This window comes from Bombyx mori, chromosome 19, assembly GCF_030269925.1.
Source record: "Bombyx mori chromosome 19, ASM3026992v2".
In the NCBI taxonomy this organism is placed as follows: Eukaryota; Metazoa; Arthropoda; class Insecta; order Lepidoptera; family Bombycidae; genus Bombyx; species Bombyx mori.
Window position 1 is genome coordinate 4179996 of NC_085125.1, and position 27704 is coordinate 4207699.

Genomic DNA, 27704 nt, shown 5'->3' on the forward strand with positions numbered 1-27704 from the left:
CTGGTTCATGGCAGAAATAGGCAAGTTGCTGATTTGAAGTCGTCGTGGCCTAAAGGATAAGACGTCCGGTGCATTCGTATATAGCGATGCAACGGTGTTCGAATCCCGCAGGTGGTACTACCACCGCCTCGCCTATTTCTGCTGTGAAGCAGTAATGCGTTGCGGTTTGAAGGGTGGGGCAGCCGTTGTAACTATACTGAGACCTTAGAACTTATATCTCAAGGTGTGTGGCGCATTTACGTTGTAGATGTCTATGGGTTCCAGTAACCACTTAACACAAGGTGGGCTGTGAGCTCGTCTACACATCTAGGCAATAAAAAAAATAGTTGTAGAATTTTAGAACATATTTGTTGTATAAATGATTAATAACTATTATATATTAACATATATAATAAAATAAAAAATAAAAAACTTATTTGTGAGGGTTTTTATTACTCCCTAATACTATTTACCTTACAGAAATTAATAAATTTTGAGAGTTTCAGTTTTATTATATGATATTATTTTTTCTTTTTGTAAGCCATGCTCATCCACACATGTCTTATATTTTTTGGGATTTTAAAGCTAACAGAGCAAATCCACATTTATTGTTCATATGAAATGATGGCATTGAGGCCCATTGGCACTGAGGAAGTGGCAGCTGTGTAGGTAGTCAATGTAATTTTTTTCCTACCTACGTCGAAAGTTCGGTTTTCCTCCCTCTGTACAGGGAAGAAAGTGTAACTTTTTCTCCCTGGGTACAAGTGCGCATGCGCGTTAGTGTCTACGTCTGCTCTCACGCACCTAAAATTCTCCGCCATTGTTGTGCTCGGGTAATTTGCAATATTGTGTTTAGTGTAAAAGTGAAATAAACAAAAAACAATAAAATTTAATAGTGAATTATTAAACAAAGAATTATACAAGATACAAGAAAAATACAAGGGTTAGAAATGAATAGAACCAAACAAACATATTATCGACTAAATAAGACAAATGTATAAAAATTCAACACTTTATTTAAAAATTCTCACTTTTCGTCCCATACAATAAAAACCATCATATAAAAACACCCTTTACTTATAACTATAATATAATATTTTGAAACCTAGTTTAATATAAGTCTACGTAGTTATGGCAAAGTATTGTTTTAAAATGGTAATGTTTTTGTGACATAAAATATAATAAATTCGATGTTACAATTTTTCAATAATATAATCTTTTTTTTTTTCAAAAATTGATTTTCAGCCAGTTAAGGTTTTTTGTCTTGGTGTCTGCAAATGTGGATCAATATTTTAGGTTAAATTAAAATTGCAGTTTTTTTTTAAAGTTGCAATGGTGAATGTCCGAACCAATCTATCTGTCTAATGTTAAGATACATAAAGCAGGAAGTAAATGAATTGAAAAAAAAAAAACAAATGAATCCAAAATTACATTTTAACACAGAGGTGAAATATATTATTACTCACTTAAAGTATTATTAAGTTAAACTTTAGAAATACTTAATATACAACAGCATATACACACAATATTGAGGCACGTATTGGTAGTAAATTTATATAAAAATTTGACCTGAACAATAATTTCTGCTATCTTCGTATGTTTTTATTAAAGGCAAGATATAATCAGTATGAACTCTTAGAGACAGAGACAGTTCATGTTTTACTATTTGATGCGTTTATATAAAATAATTGATTATGCCAACTCAAGGTAGCCCTGCGAGTCATAGCTTCATGTTTTTAAGAATCATCGGACGCCATCTGAAAAAGGAAAAATTGTTTTCACTAAAATTTTCAAATTAATATGTCCATAGTATGTAGCACCTGATATTTCATAAAAAAAGCGCTTTACATATTTCAAAATAAGTGATAAATGTGTAAGTCTAAAAAGTAATATGTATCGGCAGTGGGATCTATTGCAAAACATGCATTTGATTGATATTCGATCTGTTTCTATGGCATTGTTGGAGACATCGAATTAATGATAGTAATGATACTGATCGGTACTTTAGTAAATCCGGGTTTTTCAAATTCTGGCATTTGATGGTTAAACACCAATGCCTTCAGGCAACATACTTATCAAAGTCCTCGATTTACTATTGGATCATTGGTTTTCGATAGACAAAATTAAAACTATGTTTACGGTTTAACCTCGCGTTCAATTATTTTCACTTATCCGATTTTATCGAATACTTTTCAGTTTTTGTGTCAGGCAAAATGTCAATGAAATTAATAAACGCGGAATTAAGTGGTTAGTTCGAATGAAAGTACATTCGAGTTTTTTACTTTGGCAAGGTTGGCAGAGAAAAAAGTCTTTGAGATATTTTAGAAGCAAGAAATTTAGCCCTTTTGCCCACAAGGAAAGATGCTGTATGGCCGAGTATACGGGCCCACCTGATGGCGAGTGGTTACTGAAGCTCATCGACGTCAGCCATATCAGGGGCAGAGTCAAGTCACTGCTTATCGCTGGTACTCTCCGTAAGTCTCGTTTCAAGAAGGGCATGTCACACTATGACTCGGGAAACACCGTGGAAGGGAGTTTATTCGAAAGGCGGATGGTATGCCGGAAGAAAGATCTCTGGCAACACACAGAGAGATCCGAAGTCCCTCCGTAGACCCAAAGGTTTCAAGCGATCCGTGAGAATCTTATTATCGATAATCCGAATGGCCCTCTTCTGTATGGAGTCAAATGGAAGTAGCCAGTATTTGGGAGCCTTGGCCCAGAGGTGTGGGTTGTACTCGACGCCAGGCTGGACTTTTACTCTGTAAAGAAAAAACCTTTGCACAGGCGTGAAGCACCGCTTCGCCCTGTTGAGGCCTCCCAACATTTTAGAAGCTAGATCGGCGTTAACTTCCAAATGACCCCACTCTGAGACTCGCCCCTGAGAGTTCTCTACTTCAGGCACAATTTTTGATCATCTCTCCTACACCACGCTCTGAAAAAGACTCTGATGGCCGATATATCGCGCATCCCCCATGCTGTCATCCGCATAGTAATGATTATGTCATTGATGTGCGATGCTCCGTCCTTCCAAAAAGCTAGCGCTCCACTTGCAGTGTCTCTCGGGGATTTCCTAAGATGATAGCTTCGACAGAAGGGCGCTATGTCAGACCCTTTCGAATACCTTCGCGTTATCAAGGCTTACAGCGAGAGCCTCGCCATTTATATTCAAGGTTTCAGCCCCTCTGCGAGTAAGGTACACACGAAAATTGCCAGCTGCGACCGAGACGGAAACCGTACTGTTTGGTCACTGATCAGCTGGCAATCTTCAAGATACTTCAGGAGTTGCGTATTTATTATTCGAAAGGCCTAGGATGTTTTTGGGAGTTTAAATGTCACGACTTTTCTGTGAAGGTTAAAGTTTTTAATTTGCCCTGCTAATATAATATTGTGAAGTTTATTGTAAAGGCTAATGTAATATTCTAAGTAATTAATTTTCCACTTAGGTTTATAGAGGATCGATGTCCTGAAATATTGTTTTAGAAAAGTATGATAGTAGTTTTCTGTAATGGAATGACTGGTTAGGTGGCACTTAGTTAGCATCCTGACTGCTAGGCCGAAGGTGGGTTTTATTCTCATTCCAAATAAGTGACAGGCGCTTTTCTAAGTCCCCCAAAACCCTAGAAAGCATACGTCATCACAGTGTGCGGTGCAAAAACTTTTAACCTTTTGTTACCCTATAATATTTGCACTACAATGAATCAGTTCGTTAGTTAGAAAGACCACTACTAATGCATATGTGTAAAAATACACTCTTAATCTGTTAGTTTATGCAGATATTATGCTGTTTAAAAAAAGGCAGGAAAACCTTTAACAAAAACCAACAATCCAGCAAGGTTACTTAATATTACGTCTATTTCTCTCTCTCTCTCTCTCTCTCTATTTCGAATATAAACACGATAAACGAGATTGACGTCATATCTCAAGTGTACTCTGTGGATACGTTAAAATCTTTATGGGCTCTCGTTACCATTTTTAAGACCGTGAGTCGTCTTTGCATTAGGAACAAAATACTATGTTTGATTTTAGTGCGACGTAGAACATCAAGAAATCATTTCGTCATGCTTTTTTTCATGTTGCGAGGTGCAGATGGCGCTATACAACTACTGTATAAAGGTTGACAACACCAAAAAGTAAATAAAACAAAATAACTCATTTACAAAATTATTATTTTTATAATTTCTAAACAATACATTTTTTAAAAGAACACAAGCTATCCTAAAATTGATTTTGTTTTATCTACAGATTAAGGCAAGACTTTAAGGCCGATATTGAATTTAATACAATTTAATATGGTGCGTAATAATTTTCAATTTTACTATGACGACCCGTCGTGGACTTACCTATATCTACACCTGATTAGAAAGAGCTTTTTTTTTTTAAAGAGATTTTATGACCTGGTAACTGAGACCTTTAAGTCATGTCTTATTTTAATGTATATTCCTAATTTTATGAAAAATGATATTATGGAGTGAAATGAAATGAAAATGATTAATTTGAGACATTAATCAACTGGGATGAAATTAAATGAGATGATATGAGATGAAATCTAATCTCAGTAAAATGGTGGTCATTTACTAAGATTTTTTCAGTGGACTTTTTGGAGGATCCCGAGAAGTTACGTCCAGCGGTTTTGTTTCATTTTCCCACATTTGTGCACTTTCACAGATATTAAACGGTTAATAAACCACCATTATTACATATTTAAACCCGAAGAAACACTAAACAGACAAAATAAAACAAATCACACAACTTCACTCCTCGCGTTCCCGCCAAAAAGAGCATTAGAAAGAGCACTATTCACTGAGCACAGATATTGTTGGTATCGTTATCGTTACCAAGTATATTATAACAGTGGTAATACTGACTACAGAACAGTGTTGCCATAACTTAAAACATAGATCCCACACCTATTCAATTGACACCGATTACTTTGATTACAGAGATATTGCTATTTCAAATAACAAATGAAAATGATATAAATATATAAATCGATCAAAATTATGAAATGTAATATATTATTTTATTACTTTTTTACCTTTTGCCATGCGAAGATACCGTAAGATATAGCAGCTCCGAGAGCGAAGGCCATGAAGTGTGGCAGATACTTTAGCGAGGGCCCGTGACGTTTCTTCATTAGTGCCGTTATGAATTTCAAGTTTCCTTCTGTGTAAGGAGGGTAGCGGCCTCTGAAAAAAATAATTAAATATTTGCTATAAGAGAACGTTCTGGAAGCGGCAATTTCTAAATTAAGCACAAATGCTTTTTTATTTAGTGTGAATATCTTATGAAATCGTAATGTGAAGTGTAGACAGGTAGCCAACTGTTAGCTGATTTAAAAACATATGCATTAACTAATTGCGCTCCTCCTAACTTCTCTCATTGTATTTTTGTACACAGAAGAGCGAACAAAATACTTCACATATTGTATTTTTACTGGTGGTAGGACCTCTTGTGAGTCTGCGCGGGTGGGTACCACTACCTTGCCTATTTCTTCCCCCTTTAAACTAGAAAGCAGGACTGGTTCATGGCAGAAATAGGCAAGTTGTTGATTTGAAGTCGTCGTGGCCTAAAGGATAAGACGTCCGGTGCATTCGTATATAGCGATGCAACGGTGTTCGAATCCCGCAGGTGGTACTACCACCGCCCCGCCTATTTCTGCCGTGAAGCAGTAATGCGTTTCGGTTTGAAGCGTAGGGCAGCCGTTGTAACTATACTTGAGACCTTAGAACTTATATCTTAAGGTGGGTGTCGCATTTATGTTGTAGATATCTATGGGCTCCAGTAACCACTTAACACCAGGTCGGCTGCAAGCTCGTCCACGCATCTAAGCTATAAAAAAATATGTTTATATTAGATGCCTGTCAACTTCGCCTAGAATCGGAGACTGTCTACGATTTGCTACCAAAAGGTTTTTGGTTACTTTGGTCACGTTGCTCGGCAGCCATCCAACAACCTTGAAAAATTGGCTGTGGTGGTAGAAGGGAAAAGACCGCCCGGCCGGCCGCCAAACCGTTGGTCAGATCAGGTAACCGTGCTCACCGGACTCTGACCTGAGAGAAGCCGAAAACCGAACGAAATGAAAGCTGATGGTACAAAGAGCCATGAAGGCCTTTCATGGACATGACCTTCAGCAATGAAGTATGCGACTAAGAAGAAGAAGATGCCTAGACAGTAACTCACGAAGCCAGTTTCTCTCCAATAGCAGCGAAGTTCTTCTTGAGGCAACTCTTTTTGTGTGTGAATGTATCGATAGTCTTCTTTCCGTGGTACGCACCTATACCGCTGTTACCCACACCACCAAACGGTAGAGTTTCAACTACAAACGGATTAAAAAAAAATTAATAAAATGGCTTTGGGTAACTCGACCTTTTAGCTAATCTTAAGTATTTTACACTTCAAAAGTTCTCCCTGTAAAATAGTGTTAATTCATATTCAGGCTACAATGTACTTTTTGGAAGAAATCCTTCAAGCGATTTCGTGATATATTCAAATCCCACTTCACACTTGTGCACGTGAAGAAGCAGATCGGGGAGAATGAAAGAAATCACACGACATCACTTTTGATTTTCTCACCAAAAAGTTATATAGCCTTTGTATGTTCCATTTGTCGGTACAGTAATAAGTACTAATGCGATTTCAGTTAGGTATTGACTATAAATTTGAAAATTATGAACTGTGTACTTAGTGCGAGTTTTTAAACGTTCTCTATAGCGTAAAAGTTAGCTCATATTTATATGGAATGGGATCGTTTGCGTATGTTTGCCGCTAGGGGCGCTGTTCCAACTGCATACAAAATTGGGCTAACTTTTACGCTAACGAGAACGTTAAAAAACTCGCACTAAGTATACTGATATTTTGTTTAATGGTACGACTGAAACAAAGGGTAATTTTTTTATAATATAACACATATCAGAAAATTATTTTACAGTTAATATCTATTAATCTATAATCCATTACATTAGATATATTTAATAGAGAAATAATAATACCTTTTTTAGAACCTTTCGATTGGCGAAACTTGGGCAAGTATGTTTCCCTATATTCGCCTAAGATCGAGGTTTCAAAATTAAATTAATAATTTAAAAAGTTAAAATCGCATTAATTCTATTACTGTTGTAATTCAAATTTATTAATTTATATATAAATTCGAAAGCAATATTTGAAAGGTTTTTTCGGATGTAAGCATTGTTTTTGCGGTACTTACACTGTATCCGTTGGATTTAAATATGTATAATTTATCAGAATACATTTTCCGAATTCTTAATATCGATTATACTATCGAAATTTTAATTACGATTACATTCGAAAAACCAATTCGCAAAAAAGTTTACACTATATATATTTACATATGGTTATTTATATATTACATAATGTATTATATATAGTTGAAAGTTAGTCATTCGTTTTATAACTTTTATTAGCAGTATTAAGCATTCAAAAAGATTGCAAGATGCATTAATTACAACGTGCATTAGTTGTCGAACTGTATTGTTTCCCTTGTGTATTTTATATTTAATCATATTTGAGTCGACTATTATCAAAGCCGGCAATGCGACTTTTGGACAATTATCGGTAAATCAGAAAAACGAATTATTGACTTTGTATTCCATTGGCAGTCACAAAACTCTTCTGAACATCTTAGATAAATAACAGGTTAAGTATTAACCTTTATTTAACGCAAGTTTTGAAGCGTATTCTTTGAAGGAGACGATTATATTCAAATCAATCTGCATTGACATATCAATAACATTTTTTTGTCCAAATGCAGATTGCCACCTTTGATAATAGACGACTCATTAGTAAACGCTGTTTCTGTACATGTTTTAATTTAACCAAGTCTTCAGTAAAATTGCTAATCTAAATATTCGATCCTTGAGCGCATATTTGATTTTTTTTATTCACTAATCTGTTTTTGAAGTGAAACTTATGAGGGTAAAATTTTTACAGATGTAACGTCACGCAGGTATGCAACGGAAGTGTCGAAAAATTTTAATACAGCGCCATCTATAAGATTTTTTTTATACTAACGTGCGTATGAAACCTCTTGTAGTGAATTTCAATTTAGGATTATATGTGACGTTAAAATATCGATTCACAAAGGGCCCTATTATAAAAGATGATTTACAATTATTTACTAATGACATAATTTTACATATAGGTACTTAGACATTTAAGATAATCGTATTTAAATTTTTGAAGGTTTCACTTCTAACACGTGTGAATTGTACACATGTTTCTTTTTTTGTTTTGAATAACGAAGGGAATTTTTAGTGATCTTAGTTTTTTTTTAATTCAAAAATTTGTTTTTTTAATTTATTAACGAAGGGAATTTTTAATGACTATATTTTGTATTTTTTTCATTATTTTTTTTCAAACTTTAATAAAAATATCGTTTCAAACCTCCCATGTTCATTACGGTGTCGTTAATGCACATCCCTCCGCTTGTCGTGTTCTCGATAAACTTGGACAACACTTCACCGTTGTTGCTGAACAGGTACAGCACTAGGGGCTTCTCTCTACACGCGTAAACAGATACATTGTTACCACCACCTCGGAGTTTTAACACTAAATTAATCGCATATCGAGTAGTAAGTTCAGGGTTGTGCCGAAGAAAGTTTTAATAAAACCGTTGATATTGATATTCGATGCGCACTATATGATTAAAAAGGAAACGCGTCTATAAAATATCATAAAATATTAATATTTTTTTCTGACTGTACTTTTTGCAGACGAAAGTATAACATATAGCTAAATATAATTAATTTGAAATTTCAACTTTAATTGTCTTGCTTTAAGGTTCGTGATTTGTAAAAGTATTTAAAAGCACTAAATGTACTTAATATTTTGAATTGAATTCGAATCTATACACTATTGCAATTTTTTACGGTACAACCCTGGAAACAATAAGACATTTACTATATACACTGCGACAGCATTTATTATATATTTTAGAACATACATTAATCTTACTCTACATATTTTCTTATCGATAAACCATAAAATTAATAAGGACATTTCAATTTAAGCCGTACTCCAGATCAAATAAGCCTTCACCGTTACACCATCACCGAAGTAAAGAAATGAAACAGCACAATGACCTAGATGTTAATGAAATACATTCTTTACCATCACACCCGACCCCATTTTGATTTTTTGTTTACAAACACGGAATTAACTCTTCAAGTACTAACTGGAGTGACTATATCGATTTTTATAAATCTATCTAGATAATTCCGTGTTTGCATATATCCGTGTTCTTACCGCCGTAAAACATGATCGTGTCGTTGATACTAATGCTTCCAGAGCGAGTCTGTTCAGTGAATAACTTTTGTATGTTGTATTGATTGCTGAACACGTAAAGCACTAGCGGATGTTCCCTGAAATATGTTTAACTTAACGCTATGGGTGACGAATGTGTTCGAGGATCAATGAGAAAGTACCAGTTAAATTGTGTTTCCGTGTCACCATTACTAGTTTTAAAGTTAAATACTTTAGATTATCTGGCTCAAGATTATTGTCGATTGAAGTACCTACTGCTCTCGTTTGTATTGTACGGGGTGTTCGAAAAATGAATAATTCGAATTACCATTTTCAATGATTCACATTAACCGACTCATAAATCTTCGTAGGTTTCACAGATTACTTCTAAGAAACTTCACGCAAATTTTGTAAATATTTTGGACAAAATAGCTTATCTTTGGAGGTGTTATGTCAAAAAATATTTTTTTCTCTTGTAGGCAGAATAACCATATGGCTCACCCGATAGTGAGTGGTTACCGTCGCCCACGGACTTCAGTAATGCCAGGGGCAGAGCCAAGCCGCCGCCTACCGTTAAGTACTCTCCACAAGCGTCGTTTGAAGAAAGACATGTCATAGCGCTCGGGTAACATCGAACGCTGAAATGGCTAAAATAAGCCAAATATTAAGAGAAAGTTTAGTCTACTTTTGGCTGGCATCGGGCGGGAAGCTAATTAAAAATAAAAAGACGGTTCTGAATTCTGGATATATATCTTGTTTTTTAAGCTTTGATATTATTGCCAATGGAATTGTTCGAGATGATACCGGCATCTCGTTTTTACCATCGCACCTCCCGCCACCGGAGTAGAGTTCATCCATACTACCTGGAGCCACTGCGGTCATCCACAGTGCGTTTCCAGAGGTCTTTTTTGCTACGTACCATCCGGCTATGGAATGAGCTCCCCTCCACGGTGTTACCCGAGCGCTATGACATGTCCTTCTTCAAACGAGGCTTGTGGAGAGTATTAAGCGGTAGGCAGCGGCTTGGCTCTGCCCCTGGCATTGCTGAAGTCCATGGGCGACGGTAACCACTCACCATCAGGTGGGTCGTATGCTCGTCTGCCTACAAGGGCAATAAAAAAAATATATATTTAAGGTTCGGACAGAGTTTATGGCATTTGTTCTTTTTCGTGAATGTTCTAGACTTGTAGTTTCAGCAAAATCGCAAGTAACATTTTTATTATATCAAGTTACTTAGTGCCAGTTTTTTGTAAACGAAAATTTGACACGTAATAGAAATACGTCGTTGTTATGCCTTTCTTTGGAGACCAGGTCAACCATGGTGGTTCTTTTAAGGGTTAGTTAGTTTATGAGTTTCGGCCAATGTCACTTTCACTTGTCGATCCAATTTATAATGGAGATGATGCGGTACCTTAATTCTGACCCAAAAACCAACATCGGGTAAAAAGCGCAGTATGATGACTTAGTGAACTTCAAAGGCAAATGGCGATTTTATTCTTAGAACATTTCGCAGCCTGATTAATTCATTCTATGATGAATGAAATATCAACTAAGAATGTTAATTTATTACATAAGTTTACAATTTGAGAAATTTAATACATACTTCATATTTTGCTTTTTATGTAACTGCAAACCCATAATTTTATCGTGCTCATCTGTCTATATACTTATTTATATTGATTTGTTTACAGTAACATTACTAGTTAAGTACATTTTTTTCAACATTTTTTTCAGTATGTTTACATTTAATACCCTCTAATATCCATTACATACCTACTCATCATTATTTCTACAGTTTAATAAACTTAAATTGAGGTGACGTAAAGTGATTAATGTTTAAGTCAACCCATAGATGGCGTTATTCACAAAAACACCCTAAAGATGTGACGAGTGACGTCATTTTAAATTTTCTTTGTACTTAGACGAATGTTTTTCCACACACAATTATTTCGAACAGTAAAACAGACTAATAATAACATAAAAACAAAAACAAAAAAACTCGATCCCGGGAACTCGACACTACTCTACAAAAGCGTTAAATAGACCAGTTGACTGATTATTTACTGAGTAATTGTTAAAAAGCCTTGATCAATCGAAATCTACTTCAAATCAATTTTTAGATAGAGAGTGAGAGAGAGAGAGAGAGAGAGTGATAGAGAGAGAGACAGAGAGAGAGAGTATTTAGATTCAGAACACGTCACGCCTTATGAATCCTATCCTATTTTAACATTGAGTTTGTGGATAATAGAGGGGACGCTTCGCCTCGGTTACTATCTAATAGGAAAAATTAGATAAAAGCACAAAACGCCCAAACAATACGTTAACAAACTCGTATCCTATAAACTGAACAAAAAAGCCATTGCTTAAATTACAGAAAATTATATCTCTAGTTATTTCGAATTAACAAATACATCAGTCAACTGCTCTATACGAATACATATCACACTGATTTTAAACCCACTCTCATAATTCTAGTGATGGACCTGTTATTGCAGTTAAACAATCGATAATTGTTCGATGTCACCAAAAAATCGATATCGATCGAACAAAAATCGGTTTCCAACGAATTGTAATGGACCGATACATAAATGATAAATTCGAATGTTTCTTTTTTTTTTAAATGAATCTCACACTAGTGTACCAACCACGAGACTTACCTTTCATTTATAAATTTGATGGCCTCGTAAGCGTTTTCAATACAAACTATTGGTAAGATGGGACCGAATATCTCGTCTTCCATCACTTTGTCGGCCGGCGTGACGTTGGCCAATATTGTGGGCTCTATATATCTGTCGTTAGAGTCGTAACAACCACCGATGGCTATTTTGTTCTTGCTCGATTCTATCAGCTGCTGCAGACGGCTGGAAGGGTTAATGTTGTTTTTGGTTGTGGTGCCAAGGTCGAACACGATCCGACTTTCACGAGGGCCATAGTTCGAAGCCCGTCAAATGCATTTCAAATTTCATTTAATGGTATTAGCGCGTATTGTATTATTGTGAGATCATTGTAGGTATGTTTAACCTTTTTTGGCGTGAAGCAAGATTGTACAGTCGTTGAGACAATTGAGACTTTGTGATCGTGTCTTTACTGGTGGTAGGACCTCTTGTGAGCCCGCGCGAGTGGCTACCACCACCCCGCCTGTTTCTGCCGTGAAGCAGTAATGCGTTTCGGTTTGGAGGGTTGGGCAGCCGTTGTAACTATACTTGAGACCTTAGAATTTATATCTCAAGGTGGGTGGCGCATTTACGTTGTGGATGTCTATGGGCTCCAGTAACCACTTAACACCAGGTGGGATGTGAGCTCGTCCACCCATCGAAACAATAAAAAAAAAAGACGGGTTCACGTTATGTTTATGGGTTCCCTTAACCACTTAAAACGGCGAAACATTTTTTTGTTGTCTTCGTAGGCAGTCGATCATACAGGTCATCCGATAGTGAGGGGTAATCGTTGCTCATGGACAGCGGCAATGTCATAGGGCACAGCCAAGTCGAAGTATTTTAGTTTAGGTATGTACAGTACCCGGCAATAAATATTGCACATCGACCTTTGGCTTTCTAAAAGAGCTATAGACTAATTTAGGCTTCGTAAAGCGTTATATCTCTGTAATACTAACAATACAATCGCTCACTACCGCACTTGAGAAACGAATGACAAGAGTCACACAGGCAGTACCCGATAGGCATAAAATTCTGCGAAGCCAACATTAGGCGACTATTTCTTTCCAAAAGTCGATGTGCTATATTTAGCGTCGGGCACTGTACACGTTTGAGAATGGTTTCATTGGCACAAATCGCGAGGGAATTGGGGAAAGCGCATGTATGTGTTTGTGAAGTAACTTAAAAATATTTTAGCAATTTAATACTGGTACTAACCTGAAGTGCCTGTTATTTATGATACGGCATAGATCGGGGGATTTCTGTGGGTCCTCTCCGTACCATTCCTTCAGGACTTTCTTGGAGGCCTCCAGAAACTTGTTCTGTACCTCCTTCGTGCACAGTACGTAGTCGGGAGCAATGCAAGTTTGGCCCACGTTTATAAATTTACCCCAGAGAATTCGTTTTGCCGTCACAACTATGTCCACCGTGTTATCTACGTAAACTGGGCTGAAAATTCATACACAGATTATCGTTAACATATTTATAGAGCACCACTAGTGATAGGAAGTATTGTTACTGGTAGAAGGACGTCTTGAGAGTCCGCACGGGTAGGTACCACCACCTCGCCTCTTTCTGCCGTGAAGCAATAATGCGTTTAGATTTGAAGGTCAGGGCAGCCGATGTACTGTTAAAACGGAGAACTTACAACTCATGTCTTGAGGTGGGTGGCGGCGTTACGTTGTAGGTTACGTTGTAGATATCTATGGGCTCCACTTACCACTTAACATCAGGTGGGCCGTGAGCATCTAAGCTATAAAATATATATAATTAAGTTATGCAGTAGGCTGCGGCTTTGGCCTTGTTGATTTTCATGAGCCACGGTGATCACTCATCATGAAGTTAGAACTTTGTACTCTGGCACAATAAAACGGTTATGGTTACGTCATATGAACGTTCTAAAGCAACTCAACTTTTTTGTTACATCAAATAAAAAAAAACCGTTTCTTCTAGAAATGATGATGTAAGCGCAATGACGTAAGCGCCCTGAAATAAACAAGCAAAAATGCGCTGGGACTGAGATGAACGAACGAAACGGACTTTTAAAATTATATACATAACTACTTTTGCTAGATCGTTAAAACGCGCAAGTTTTTCCTCTCTTTCTTTCAGTCGGGCAATTGAAAAGATTTGCAACAGAATCGAATGTTTTTGCTATCTTTTTTTTTAGTACATACAATACAGCCAATGCTAAAAAGGTTTGGTCTTTTCGTATTATTTTAGCCCTCGGTTAAGATGGTTAGATTAGTTTTACGCACACACGTTGTGAACATAAATGACCAAAATCTGCGAATTCAGAGTTATAATACTTGATAGTGGACTTTTTGGCGGGAACGCGAGGAATGAAGTTGTGTGATTTCTTTTATTTTGTCTATTTAGTGTTTCTTCAGGTATAAATATGTAATAATGTTTTAATTTATTAATTGTTTAATATCTGTGAAAGTGCACAAATGTGGGAAAATGAAACAAAGCCGCTAGACGTAACTTCTCGGGATTCTTCAAAAAGTCCACTGAAAAAATCTCAGTAAATGACCACCATTTTACTGAGATTATATTTCATACCATATCATCTCATTTCATTTCATTTCACTTCATATTATCATTTTTCATAAAAATAAGAATATATTATTATATATATAATATATAATAAGACTTGACCTAAAGGTCTCAGTTGCCAGGTCATAAAATACCTCATAAAAAAGTACTTGATAGTCAGCAATCACTACATTGACTTTTTTTTCTACCTATTGTAGTAACCTCGAGGGGTTATTCTAGATTCGCCGAATTAGTAGTTCTATTCAAAGACTCTATTCATACGGAGATAGAGAGAGAGAGAGAGAGAGAGGAAGAGAAAACAATATTGTGACATAGTGTCACGACATAAGTGAGTTAAAATATGCTAAAATTGAGTTTGTAGTTAATGAAGAGGACACTTTATGGCAGTAACTATAAGCAAATGGGGAAATAAAACAAAAAATAAAAAAAAGTGTGTGTGTCCGCTCCGACGCACGACTGGAGTTTACTGGATATAAAAAATTAAACGAAACAATACGAGAAATAGTTCTATATTACGACAACACGATACACTACAGATTATTAACAAATTAACGAGACACAAAACAAACGACTAACAAATATATGAAAATACAATAATGAGAGAAACGCGCGATCAGTACGAGGCTTTGTGGCGGACTGCCGGCGCAGCAGCCCGGCGTCACCTGCGATAACGCATTTCGTGTGACATGCGCAATCAGGCGCATAACGCATTTCGTGTGACATGCTAGTACGATTTTGGTCCCCATAATTTTCATACCCCGGGCCTATATATGTAAATCGATTCTAAAGAAGTAAACTCCAATAAAACGAAACGCCACAACAAAAGTTTAAGTGAAATCTATAAATTCAAATCACAATACCTTTTGCCGCCAAGTTCCAATGTGACAGGCGTGAGATTTTTGGTGGCGGCTTCGTAAACAATTCTACCGACGTTAGTGCCTCCAGTGTAGAAGATGTAGTCAAACCTCTGTTTGAGCAACTCAGTGGTCTCTTGCGGACCTCCTTCGAATACGATGAAAGCATCCTTTGAAAGAAAAAAAAAAAAATTTTATTATTTTGAAACTGAACGAGTTCTATAACTAATTACTTTTTAAACTTATACAATATTATTCACTAAAATTATCATTGAAACTTTGATGATAGAGGAACGGAGAGGGTTTATTCTTTAGACTTTACAATTTGCATTACTCACTCATTTTTATTTGAATTTTCCTTACTCACTGACGATTTAGTCAAATAAAATAAAATCTTATGATCAAGACTATTTGGTTCTGAGTTCGGATCGATCATTCGGATCTTGAATGGAAGAGTTTTAGAAATTGTCAGTAGCGTTATTCGCGTTTTTTTTCCAGATACCTCCTATTCCGCTTCGGCTAATGCTAGTCTGCGTTTTCGGGGCTGTTCCCTTACACCCTGACCTAATAACTTTAAGCGTGTATTACTAATCTAAATATATGGTGTATAGAGTATAGTATGCTTACATTATCCAAATATTTCGGTAGATTTTCGACAACAAAGTTCGAGCAGGCGACTGATAGTTCGCTGGGTTTCACGATAACCGTGTTCCCGGCAGCGATGGCTCCGGCCATCGGCAAAAGCAGCAGCTGCAAGGGATAGTTCCAGGCGCCTATTACGAGGACGACGCCGTACGGGTCATTGTATATAACCACCTCGTCTAGAATGTTCACGAAGCCTTTTGGAGGCTGAAAAAAAGACATTGATAAAAATACTTATGACAGGATTTCTGTATTATTCTGGTATGGATATAATTCATAAAAATTTATCCATATGTTAATTATATTATTGATAAGGTAGACGCATTGAAATCGGACGAAGGTGCTCAATACAAAACTAATTGACATCTTTGTATATAGAAGTATTTACATAATAGAGGAGCCTTTTTTTAGAGTACTTTCTGACTTATGTGTAAAATAAAAATAAAACAAAAAAGTGTTATCAATAAATTTCAAATATTTTTCAGATCTTCCTTTCTGTAATACAAACAACGTATGATATTAACACAATAGTCATGTAGGTATTTGGGTGCTTTGTGAGTATTTAAAATAAGTTTGCCTTACAGTCATTATTCATGATTATGGTAATAGTATTGACGTCAGTAAAGTACATTAATCACGAATACATTGAAATTGGTCGGTAAGTCAACAATTCTTGGTTATTTAATTTTCTAAATAGTTTAAGAATTGTTACCTTTTTTGTTCGAGGTTTAATCATTCAAGTACATTTTATTTGAGAGATATTATATTTTTAAGTGGCATAATTATGTAAACGGTAGAGCTCACGGTGCATTTTTTACTGGTGGTAGGATCTACTAGGAGATGTATGGAAATGGTAGTGCAAGGTAGAGGGGGAAGAGGTCGACCGAAGAATACATGGATGGAGTGTGTGAATGACGATATGAGAGAGAGAGGAGTGAGTGTTGAGATGACGGCTGATAGAAGAGAATGGAAGAGAAAAATTAGCTGTGCCGACACCACCTAGTGGGATAAGGTGGAGAAAAAGAAGAAGAGGACCTCTTGTGAGTCCGCGCGGGTGGGTACCACCACCCTGCCTATTTCTGCCGTGAAGCAGTAATGCGTTTCGGTTTGAAGGGTGGGGCAGCCGTTATAACTATACTTGAGACCTTAGAACTTATATCTCAAGGTGGGTGGCGCATTTGCGTTGTGGATGTCTATGGGCTCCAGTAATCACTTAACATCAGGTGGGCTGTGAGCTCGTCCACCCATTTAAGCAATAAAAAAAAAACTGATGTTAAGGTTTTCCGCGGCTGATGAACCGTAGAAACGGCGTCACATATTTTTTTCGAGCAGAGAGCTGAACCTCGTTAGGTTTCCTCGCCTATGAGGCGCGTAGAGTATGTGGCGGCTCGTCAGGTGCCGCTGGTTTTGTGGGATACTCCACTGCGACGAAATCAGCCAGCCGGGTCGGAATGCTATAGACTGTCGACCAGGTTGTTCTTCCAAAGTTCCTACAGCGACGACGGCATAGCGGACCGCATCGCAGACCATCACCGCCACCGCGTCGTTTTTTTTTTATCGAAGAAGTTACACCAGGACAGGTGGGCGAGCAAAGGCTCAGCCAGGAGTGGTGAGATTTGCTAACAGCTGAATACAATGTCATATTTAGTACAACCTGACGTTGGTTGAATCATGGACAAAAAAAAGTGTAATACCAATACCTATATACTTAATATAATACCAATCATCGCCTACAATTATCCGTGCGAAATTTCATACAAATCCGTTTGGTTATTTTAGTATGATTTGGTAACAAACAAAATGAAATACTATCTAAATATGATGGTCACGTACCTAGCTCAGCAGTGAGGAAATGACGCGAGGAGGAGGCAACAAACATCCAAACATACAAACTTTCACATTTATAATAATATGTAGTACATTTTACTCACATGTTCCGGCTTAGTCCACTCATCCAAATAATGCAGAGTGTTCCTCAAATCATTGATCAAGTAGTCGACTTCGAGTAGAATGGCTTCCATTTTGCTTCGTCTGAGATCCTTGTGTAGGGCCTCCACCATGACGTTTTGGTTTTCCTCGTACATTCTTAACAAATTCTTGAGCTGCTGACGGCGCCATTCTATCGGCCTGGTTGTGCCGCGATTGAAAGTGTCTCGAGCTTTTTGGACGGCCTATTGAAAATGAATGCTTTATTTTAATTTAACAAACAGCTCATATCGTGTAGGTTGGGTCTATAAACACAAAGTTAAGGCTTCAACTCACCACAAGACATCAGTGTGCTTAGTGCGAGTTTTTTGACAATCTCGATAGCGTAAAAGTATTTGTATGAAATGGGATCGTTTGCGTACGTTTGCCGCTAGGGGCGCTGTTCCAACTGCATACAAAATTGGGTTAACTTTTACGCTATCGAGAACGTTAATAAACTCACACTAAGCACACAGATTGAAATGTCATTTATATTTTAAGTCTGTCTCACCTTTGAATGCAGGGCCGCTTCTTGGTAGAAATAGGCAGCACCTAAATAGGCTTACAATGCGCCCTACATCAGTTACACAAATTTATCTACAAATTTTTGTTACACGGTGATAGGTATTCCTTCATCGTGGAAGTTTTATCGTGAACGCATACTTATTTTCTTAGAAAACATAGTACCTGTCCATTGCCTTGGCATTGTGAAATTAGGTACGAGGTATCGTATGAAAATATGTAGTATACATATTTATAAAAAGATACATAAATGCGAGTTAATTTTTTTGATCCAAAAATTAAGTTAGTTTTTCAATCGATCCAAATTTTATTAATATTACATTGAACGTACTATGTAAGTCGTATAAATTAACTAATAGGTATATGTTTATTATACTTTAATATTAATATACACTTGTGTAAACAGTTCAACGCTCTATTTATCAGCCCTTTATAAATCATTACTGTACAATAACACAATGTAAGCAAAGTAATAATTTTATTGTATTATGGCGACATAGCACCGTTTTTCCTTTACAATATTTGATTTTTCAAATGATTTATTTTCTTAATTCGCATTCTCTAGTCAGAAAAGCGGAATTAAGTTCTATTGCGCAACAGTAGTGTTACGTTTGAATCTTACAATTAAATAAATAAATAAAAAACAGAACAGATATCGGGTAAAATTATTTACCTCAGCAGCTGACATCGTCTTTTGTTTGGATGTTGTAAGATTCCCTGTAAAGAAAATATATAGGTTAAACAAGGTCTAATTTATTCTATTTAGAATAATTCTGACCTATTACTACTAGAATAATCAATCAAGAATCAAAGTAAGTTTATAACCGGGTCAAACTCTGGCCGTTTAAGTATTGTAGTCATTTATTCAATAATTCAATCAGTATTCTCACAAAGAGTCTTATCATTTGGGACGTCACACGATTAAATTGAGTAATGCATTAATATTTCATAATACCTAGTTTCTTTATTGATAAGTGGAAGGGTTAAATACGATAATATGAATGTCGTCCGTAGAAGTTTCTATTATAGTGTTAGAAACTGCCATTTTTTTGATGCTTGGAAAACCTTGGAGAGAGATGACCAGTTTCGGATTTTGTCCGGAACCATGTCGCGTATTTTAAAAGATGACTTAAGACTTGCAACCTATAAGAGACGTACTGGTCATTTCTTAACTGATAATTTAAAAGAGAATAGTATGGTAAAATCGAAACAACTACTGGAGCGGTACGCAAAGGGAGGTCATAGAATTTTTTTGTTTACGGATGAGAAAATTTTTATAATTGAGCAACATTTTAACAAAAAAAAAAGACCGTATTTATGCTCCAAGCTCTAAGGAAGCTTCCCAATTAGTCGACAGAATGCAACGTGGGCACTATCCGACTTCAGTGATGGTTTGGTGGGGTATTAGCTATGAAGGAGTGATTGAGCCATACTTTTGTGAAAAAGGTATCAAAACATCGGCACAGATGTATCAAGATACCATTCTTGAGTAGAAGGTAGTGAAGCCCCTTAACAACACCATGTTCAATAATCAAGAATGGTCCTTCCAGCAAGACTCGGCGCCAGGTCATAAAGCTCGGTCTACGCAGTCTTGGTTGGAAACGAACGTTTCGGACTTCATCAGAGCTAAAGACTGGCCGTCGTCTAGTCCTGATCTTAATCCGCTGGATTATGATTTATGGTCAGTTTTAGAGAGTACGGCTTGCTCTAAATGCCATGATAATTTGGAGTCCCTAAAACAACCCGTACGATTGGCAGTGAAAAATTTTCCCATGGAAAGAGTGCGTACTTCTATTGATAATTGGCCTCAACGCTTAAAGGACTGTATTGCAGCCAATGGAGACCACTTCGAATAAGCGTTTTATACTTTAAATAGTTTTATATTTATGTATTAAACTAACACACTGTAAAAGTAATAAATGTTATTTGCAATAGATTTTTTTTTATTTTTTATTGTAACGGTATTTATGGCCAGACTAAGTACATACAACTTCCTAACAACATTTGAACCGTCGGTCTACTGAGCAATATCATCCGCTCGATGGAAGATCTTCTTTTCGTCGTATCCCTACAAGTCAATGAAATCCCTTTACGAGGCGGAAATTTCGGCTGCTTCGCGGTAGATAAATACAAGAATGTGCTGAACTCAAATAATACCATCACTAACTGTACAAACCAACAAAACTGGCTGGTTTTATTTGAAAATAATTCTCAAATACTGGCCTAGGTAGTATCAAACATGAAGTACTTATTAGAATATGGATTACCAATTTCTTTCAAAATTATACTATAATGTATAAACAATTAATCCTTTGGAAATAATCTTATAAAAAATAATTACTAATCTTTGTAAACAATTACAATAAAAAAATGATGTAACATCTATTTGTATGTAACTTAGAAAAAATATAAAAAACTTCAGGGGATTAAAACATTATCTGGAAGAAATAAACACTATCAGTATTAATTTAATGATAAAAATGGAAAAATTATTTATATCTACAAATCTCACTGAATCAGCAATATCAAATACCACTTAGATAGTATTAACGTAAGCTATGACTAAGGGTCACCAGTTTAAAGATGAGTATTTAAAAATACAAAAAATTGTAAATGTCAATTTCAATTGGGTTTTGAGACAGAATTTATGAAATAGAACTGTAGGTGCCACGGCCCTGCCTATTTCTTCCATAAAGCAGATTACTGCTTTATGGAAGCCCATTTGAAGGGCAGGGCTTCATTGTACTGTTAAAACTGAGACCTTACAACTCATGTCTCAAGGTGGGTGGCGATATTTACTTTTTATGATGTCTATGGGCTCCGGTAACCACCAGCACCAGGTGGGCAGTGAGCTTGTCCACCCATGTAATAAAAAAAGTAAAGTAAATTACTTTTATTTCCAACAGGATCTTGTAACTTAATTTTCTTTCAATGTTTTATGTTTTATTGACATCATAAAGTGAACATCGCCAAGTTTAATTTCGAGGTATTGAGTATTGTAATACAACTATTACACTTATCGGACCAGAACACATTAGTGTTTCAAAGCAGGCATAAGTAGAATGGTGGCATCCACTGGTGTCAGCTTACAGTATGCATAACCACTAGTAAAATGTGTTACTGAAATTTTACAATTATTATTACTCATGGCATATATGTATGTGTGTGTATGCGCATATATATATTTCAGTTGATTGGTACACTGCATGTACTTAATTAGTTTCTAAACAATTCTTTTCCACTTGATGGTTGTCCGGAAGAGATCACTCTTAGTGATAAGACTGCCAATTGTACTTTTTTTTGTATTTAATGTTTCGCATTGTTTATTTTGTTGGTGTACAATAAAGAATACTCTCTCTCTCTCTCTCTGTCTCATAACACATTAATTCACTATTATTTAAGTTATCATTATTCAAATTAAAAACAGATACATGTTCGATGTAATATGTTTTTTGTTTTCCTTTTAGTTTTAATTTCTAGCTAGTTTAGTATTAAAAGATGTTTGTTAAACTGATCTTAACAATCTTATTATCAGTGTGTTATTTATTACAATGTTTTTTTCTAATAAATCTGTATTCAGAACTTTTATTGAATAATGTCTAAAGATACATAACACAATTACAAGAGTATTTTTTTCCATTTCTTTTATGTTAAAAAGAGGAAAATTTCTTATTTACATAATTAATGATTCCGCTTTCTATTAATTAAAATTGAAAAAGGTAACGATGACGCAAGGTACTTTGAACTCAGCTTTACGTAGCTATGTACATAAATGACCAATACTATCTGACCAGTTTGAACTTTAGGCATAAATTACTTAGGTATATAGTTAATAAACTATATTTTTGATAGAACAAAACGCTAACATTACTTAGTCAGGGTCATTGCACTTACCGACTGTCATCTTGAATTTTGAGATTCCTTGTTTAATATTTATTGTTGCCACACCTTAAGAAATTAAAAAGTTTTTTCCAAAAAAGTAACTCTCTATGTGCACTCTAAAGTACCTAAGTCTAATTTCGTTTTAGTAACGCATTCACTTCTGATACACTTTTGTTGCTGTAATTTGAAAGTCGTAAAATGATTTTAATTTAATGTAAAAAATGCAAATAAATTCAACATTCAGGTTTAACTACAAGCACTAATATACATCAGCTGTTTACAAAGTGTGTAGAGTGAATGAATTAAACAATGATTTCGAACTGAACAACTTCCACAAAGCCGGCAAAGTTGCTCGTTAACAACGTTACTGTAGCTGTATCGTACAAAAGAATGCGTTAAATATTAAGTGTATAATCTATGAATGCTATCTGCTTTAAGCGATTCCAAACAGCTCACTGAATTTGGCCTCCTTTTTTTTTATTTTCAGATTTGTTCGTCGTTTGTTCATTAATGTTCGAATGAAAAAATTGTTTGTTCGTCTTTTATTTATTTATAATTAATTAAACAAATGATTACCCTTAAGTTGGCCCCTTTTATTAGATATCTTTATTTTTATCACTCAGGTTAATTAATTTTTATAAATCATCGTTTGTTCGACGACTATTGGTGATTGTTCGATCATAAAAATAATTAAATTCCCAATTATTAATTATTTTATAATATCTAATAAGCAAACTATCACCTCACGCCCACTTTAAATATTCAAAATATTTGAATTTATAATTGTGTGACTTATCTTTATTATTTTTATTATGACAATGTGTATAATCACGTATATTTTCTTTCAACACTTATGAAAATATAGCACTCCGTTAAAACGTGGTTGTTAATTAAAGCTGTAAACAACCTAAAAATTAATCTAACACTAGTATATTAAACTATTTTATAACAATTAGTCGACTAAATTTAGCAAAGTGTAATAAGTCTTTTAACAGTGAGAGGTCTACCTTCTTTTGAAAGTTCCCCACTTACACGTTAGATGGTGCTTAATCCAACAATTTTTGAATCTAATATTTTTAATTGGAACTCATACCAAATATTGTTTTGTTTGATCATATTATTAATTTTGATCACACAAAATAATTTGTGATAGCTGATAAAAATCTTTGAGCCTGTTATATTTTTTTTAAATTATTTATGTTTGACTTCAATGTTTTTTCGAAAGAAACATTAACAACATTAAAATATAAGAATTCATTTTATTTATGTGGTATCCCCGTCTGAGCGTAGATCATAGAGTAAGATTATATGCGTAGATGGAAGAGCCCCTTAAGCGACCAGTGATTAGTTTGGAAAAAAGTGGGTTTATTTTTATAAAATGTACCAGCACTTTTCTAAATTAGCATTATAACCTGAGTTTGACATAATAATAATATTTTTGCTATCATTCATGAACGCCGCCGCGCCGGCTTCATTTTAGGCATAGGTGATTGAACTTGACATTTACATATCCCACTGTCGCGGTTAGAATTTATTTCAACCATTATATTAGTAGCAAGGTCAAAGAAACCTTGAAAAAAAAAACTCATTGTACATATTTCAAACATTGTAGTTATTGTTTAGGAAAAGTTGCATTTTTACTGAGGTGGAAGCCATATTTGTTGTTTTAATGTTTTTTGTTTCATTAGACGGGTAACAGTTTCTCGGACAATCTGCTAACTGGCTGCCGGGGGCCCGTGGATGTCACAGCGTAAATACCGCCACCCACCTTAAGATATGAGTTTCAAGGTCTCAGTATAGTTACAAAGGCTACCCCACCCTTCAAACCGAAAGGCATTACTGCTTCACGGTAGAAATAGGCAGGACGGTGCTACCCACCCGTGCGGATTCACAAGATATTATAATTCAAATTATAATTCATTAAAAAGTATTATACATATATTAATACATAATGTATGCAATTATTCAAAAAATTATAGCCTAGACCCCGAAAACGACTAACAGAACTAAAAATACATCCATAATAAAGCGATTTTTGTGAAATATAACTTCGACCTTAAGCAAAGGAATTGAATGAATGAAATTAACCAAACATTTTAATGTGCCTTGGACAAAATATGCTTAATTACAGCCACGTTCTTAATATACTGGTCTCACTGGGTCACGCCAAACTCGGTTGGTTACATAGTTATCGATAACATGAATATAATTCAAGGTTACGAGTTGTTTCATTACGAAATTATTGCAGAGGATATTTAATTTGATATCATGCTCGCTGACTATGTAATATAATTTGCAATTTGCTAATGTGAAAATTTGTTATCGTATTTTAATATAAGAGTTCTAGTTTGAACAGTAGAAGACTTGTATTTCATCAAATCAAGTTCCAAAATTTGACTACGCGTCTCAAAGTAAAATTAATTTGAATAAAAAAATCATCGCATTCATTAAATATGCAACAGATGATATTATTTATTATATACTGGTGGATATTGCATCTTGACACGGGCTGGTAGTATCAAGTTGCCTGTTTCTGTTGGGAAGTGATATGCGTTCCGGTCTGAATGACCAATGGTGGTGAATGGTCGTTGAAGTTGTGATGTCTATAGGCTACTTACCAATTAGCATTAGGAGGGTTGTGGTTTCTTTTGTATATCCTTTTTCATAAGAGGTTTACGGAGAGCACTCAGCAAAAGGCAGCAGCTTGGTTGTGCCCTTCGCATTGCTAACGTTTTTTTTTTCCTACCTAAGCTGATAGCCTTGAGAGGCTATATCAGCGTCGCCTTAACTAGTAGGTGAGCTCACGGGGCTCAAACCTGATGACGTTGCTAACAGGAACCCTAGCAAGAGCCGTCCTTCGCAGAATCTACCACCGGATCGGAAACGCGACCCACTGAGAAGATCCGACGAGAAACTCAGTGGGTTCAAGGTGAGCTGTATGCTCATCTACACACGGACACAACAAAAAAAGGCCACCGCAATAAAGTTAAAATATCTAAAAATCGTGTTTATTGCCGACACTTCTTCGGCCATATCGTGTTCATAGTTGTAAATATTTTATAAACAACAAACGGCAGTAAAAGAATTCATCGCGTGTCAAACAAAGAATAGGTATGCAATATTTACATATATAGGTATTTGTGCGTTTTATGTACCTATTTGATATTACTAGTTTACAATGTGAAGGTTTACTAGTATTCATAGAACCTTGAGGCGCTTATTGCAGCCTGATTATATAATTTACGTACAAATTCGTAATTCGTGCCTATCTGGACGAGCCCTAAGTGTGTGTGTGTTCGAGATTTGGAAGTTACGCTAGTGAGAAGATTTTGCACCGAGCGGTGTGATAGCTCGGTTGACCGACGGGCCTTTTTTTCCAGTTTCATCAGGACAGGTGGACGAGCAAAGGCTCCGAGCAGCCAAGAGAGATGGAATTTGCGGTCCAAGTGTTATTTTATTTATTTATTTTTTCCTACCTATGCTGATAGCCTTGAGAGGCTATTTCAGCTTCTCCTTGCGTGTAAGTGAGCTCACGGGGCTCAAACCGGAGTGTTGATAACACTGGCCCTAACAAGAGCAGTGCTTCGCAGAATCTACCACCGGATCGGAAACGCAACCCAATGAGAAGATCCGGCGAGAAACTCAGCGAGCAAGTGCTATTTTTCGGAACTTGTATATAATATATGCGAACTTACCTTGAAATTATCGATGGCGAGATTTCGAACTAAAGTTGCATCTGTCAAACATCTTGAGTTCTATATTGGCTAGCCGGTAAAGAGATATATAAGTGCCCAGGCTAGTATACAGAGTATGGAGTGAATTACTTTCTGTTGTTTTCAGGTTTTTACACCGAACCACTAATCGGACTGGATACACAGTACTATATACGACATACATAGGTACCTACATCCAGTACCTTGGACTACAACCAGGTCATGGTTAAATCTGTACATATTGATTCTAAAAGTGAACTCAAAAATTGTTCAAGAATTACTTTCGTGTCTTTCAAGATCTTTAAAGGTAATTTGAGAGGGTATTTGTTATCGTCAGGAATTTGGATCACGGTCAACACTTCATTATGAAGAGACACATGATAAAGTAGAATGCGAATAGAATGGATTTGAAGAACAAAAGATTCAATAGTAGACCGCCGCGCCGTGGATGTCTAAAGATTTATTTAAATATTTTTTTTGTGTAACGCATAAAGTGTCACTTGTTTTTTTAAGGGATTCTATGACCTGGTAACTACGATCTTTAGGTCAAATGTCACTAATTGTTAATTTTATGATTCATAGATAATTTACATTTCTGAGACCATAGAGGAATGTTATTATTTTCTTTTTTTTTCCTTTCTTTAGTGCGTAGATAGTTGCAAGATTAAGATCAGATTGTTAAGTGTTTGCTGGAGCTCATAGATGCTCATTATTAATGTTTGTCCCGCCCTTTAAACCAGACTGCTTCGTGGCAGAAATCGGCAAGATGGTAGTACCTATTCGTGCGTGATCACAATACAGGGTGTATACCACCAGTAAATACATCATTAATCCGTCTGTACGGCTACTAATTATAATATACTGCGAGCCCTGCGCAAGTGGTGGGTAGGCCGCGGCTTGGCTCCGACCCTGGCATTGCTGAAGTCCATGGACGACGGTAACCACTCACCATAAGGTGGGCCGTATGCTCGTCTGCCTACAAGGGCAATATAAAATAAAAAAATATAAAAAAATGTGGTAAAACTTATTGTAAAAGAACGGGTTTGTGGCCTCTCGAAGTAATTTGCGTTTAGGTTTGTTTATTACTGTCAATGTTATATGTATAAACTAGACCGCCTCGAGATGTCCTTCGCTTCATAAGAACACATTAAAATGCTTAATTATGTAACGCTGCTAAATTCTTAACGAAAAAATTGCTTAATGCTGTACTTAAGCTAACAACAAAACAAAAGAAGTTAAGTTTTCAGAAGTACTCTATCTCATTCTCTCTATATGCATAAATTAATATGTCAGTCTCATTTTAGTGTCGCTTTTTCGTTTCATCGTGCTTCAAGTTACAACGGTGTATTTTAGAATTTCGCAATTTGATTTCGTGTTTCAAGGTGGCAGTAGTAATTTTATAGTATCTATGGAGTCTGATATACGTATTAGCACCTTTAGAATTGAAGTGGCTAAATCCATAAATTCTTGTTTTTGGTAAACGTCAAAAATTTAATTGAAGAATTGATTACCAATTTTTTATTTTTTTCCATTTTAATACTTTAAGATACGTTCTTGATTTAAAACAGACGGAAAGAGTAGTTTATCCTTTTCTAGACTAAAAGAGACTGTTTAATTTAATAAACCCATAAAATAAATGTTTTCAAGTTAAAATTTTTAGTTAAGCCACTACAATTCTG

The 27704-nt window shown here is 35.7% G+C and overlaps 1 protein-coding gene across 7 annotated transcripts in view; it reads right to left on the reverse strand.

Annotated features, from left to right (window-relative positions):
• Positions 1 to 977: 977 nt before the first annotated feature.
• Positions 978 to 27704, reverse strand: part of LOC692988 (aldehyde dehydrogenase) — a 423296-nt gene continuing 396569 nt past the window's right edge. Inside the window, exons 1-11 of one of the 7 annotated variants that reach the window (XM_038017468.2) lie at positions 22325 to 22769; positions 19104 to 19147; positions 17875 to 18114; positions 15929 to 16150; positions 15308 to 15471; positions 13110 to 13340; positions 11895 to 12098; positions 8380 to 8495; positions 6160 to 6295; positions 5015 to 5165; positions 978 to 1736 (exon numbers count right to left, since the gene is read on the reverse strand). In XM_038017468.2, coding sequence (XP_037873396.1) covers positions 1716 to 1736; positions 5015 to 5165; positions 6160 to 6295; positions 8380 to 8495; positions 11895 to 12098; positions 13110 to 13340; positions 15308 to 15471; positions 15929 to 16150; positions 17875 to 18114; positions 19104 to 19147; positions 22325 to 22334 — 1539 coding nt within the window. In that variant the 5' untranslated portion in view covers positions 22335 to 22769 and the 3' untranslated portion in view covers positions 978 to 1715. 7 annotated transcript variants of the gene reach the window in all.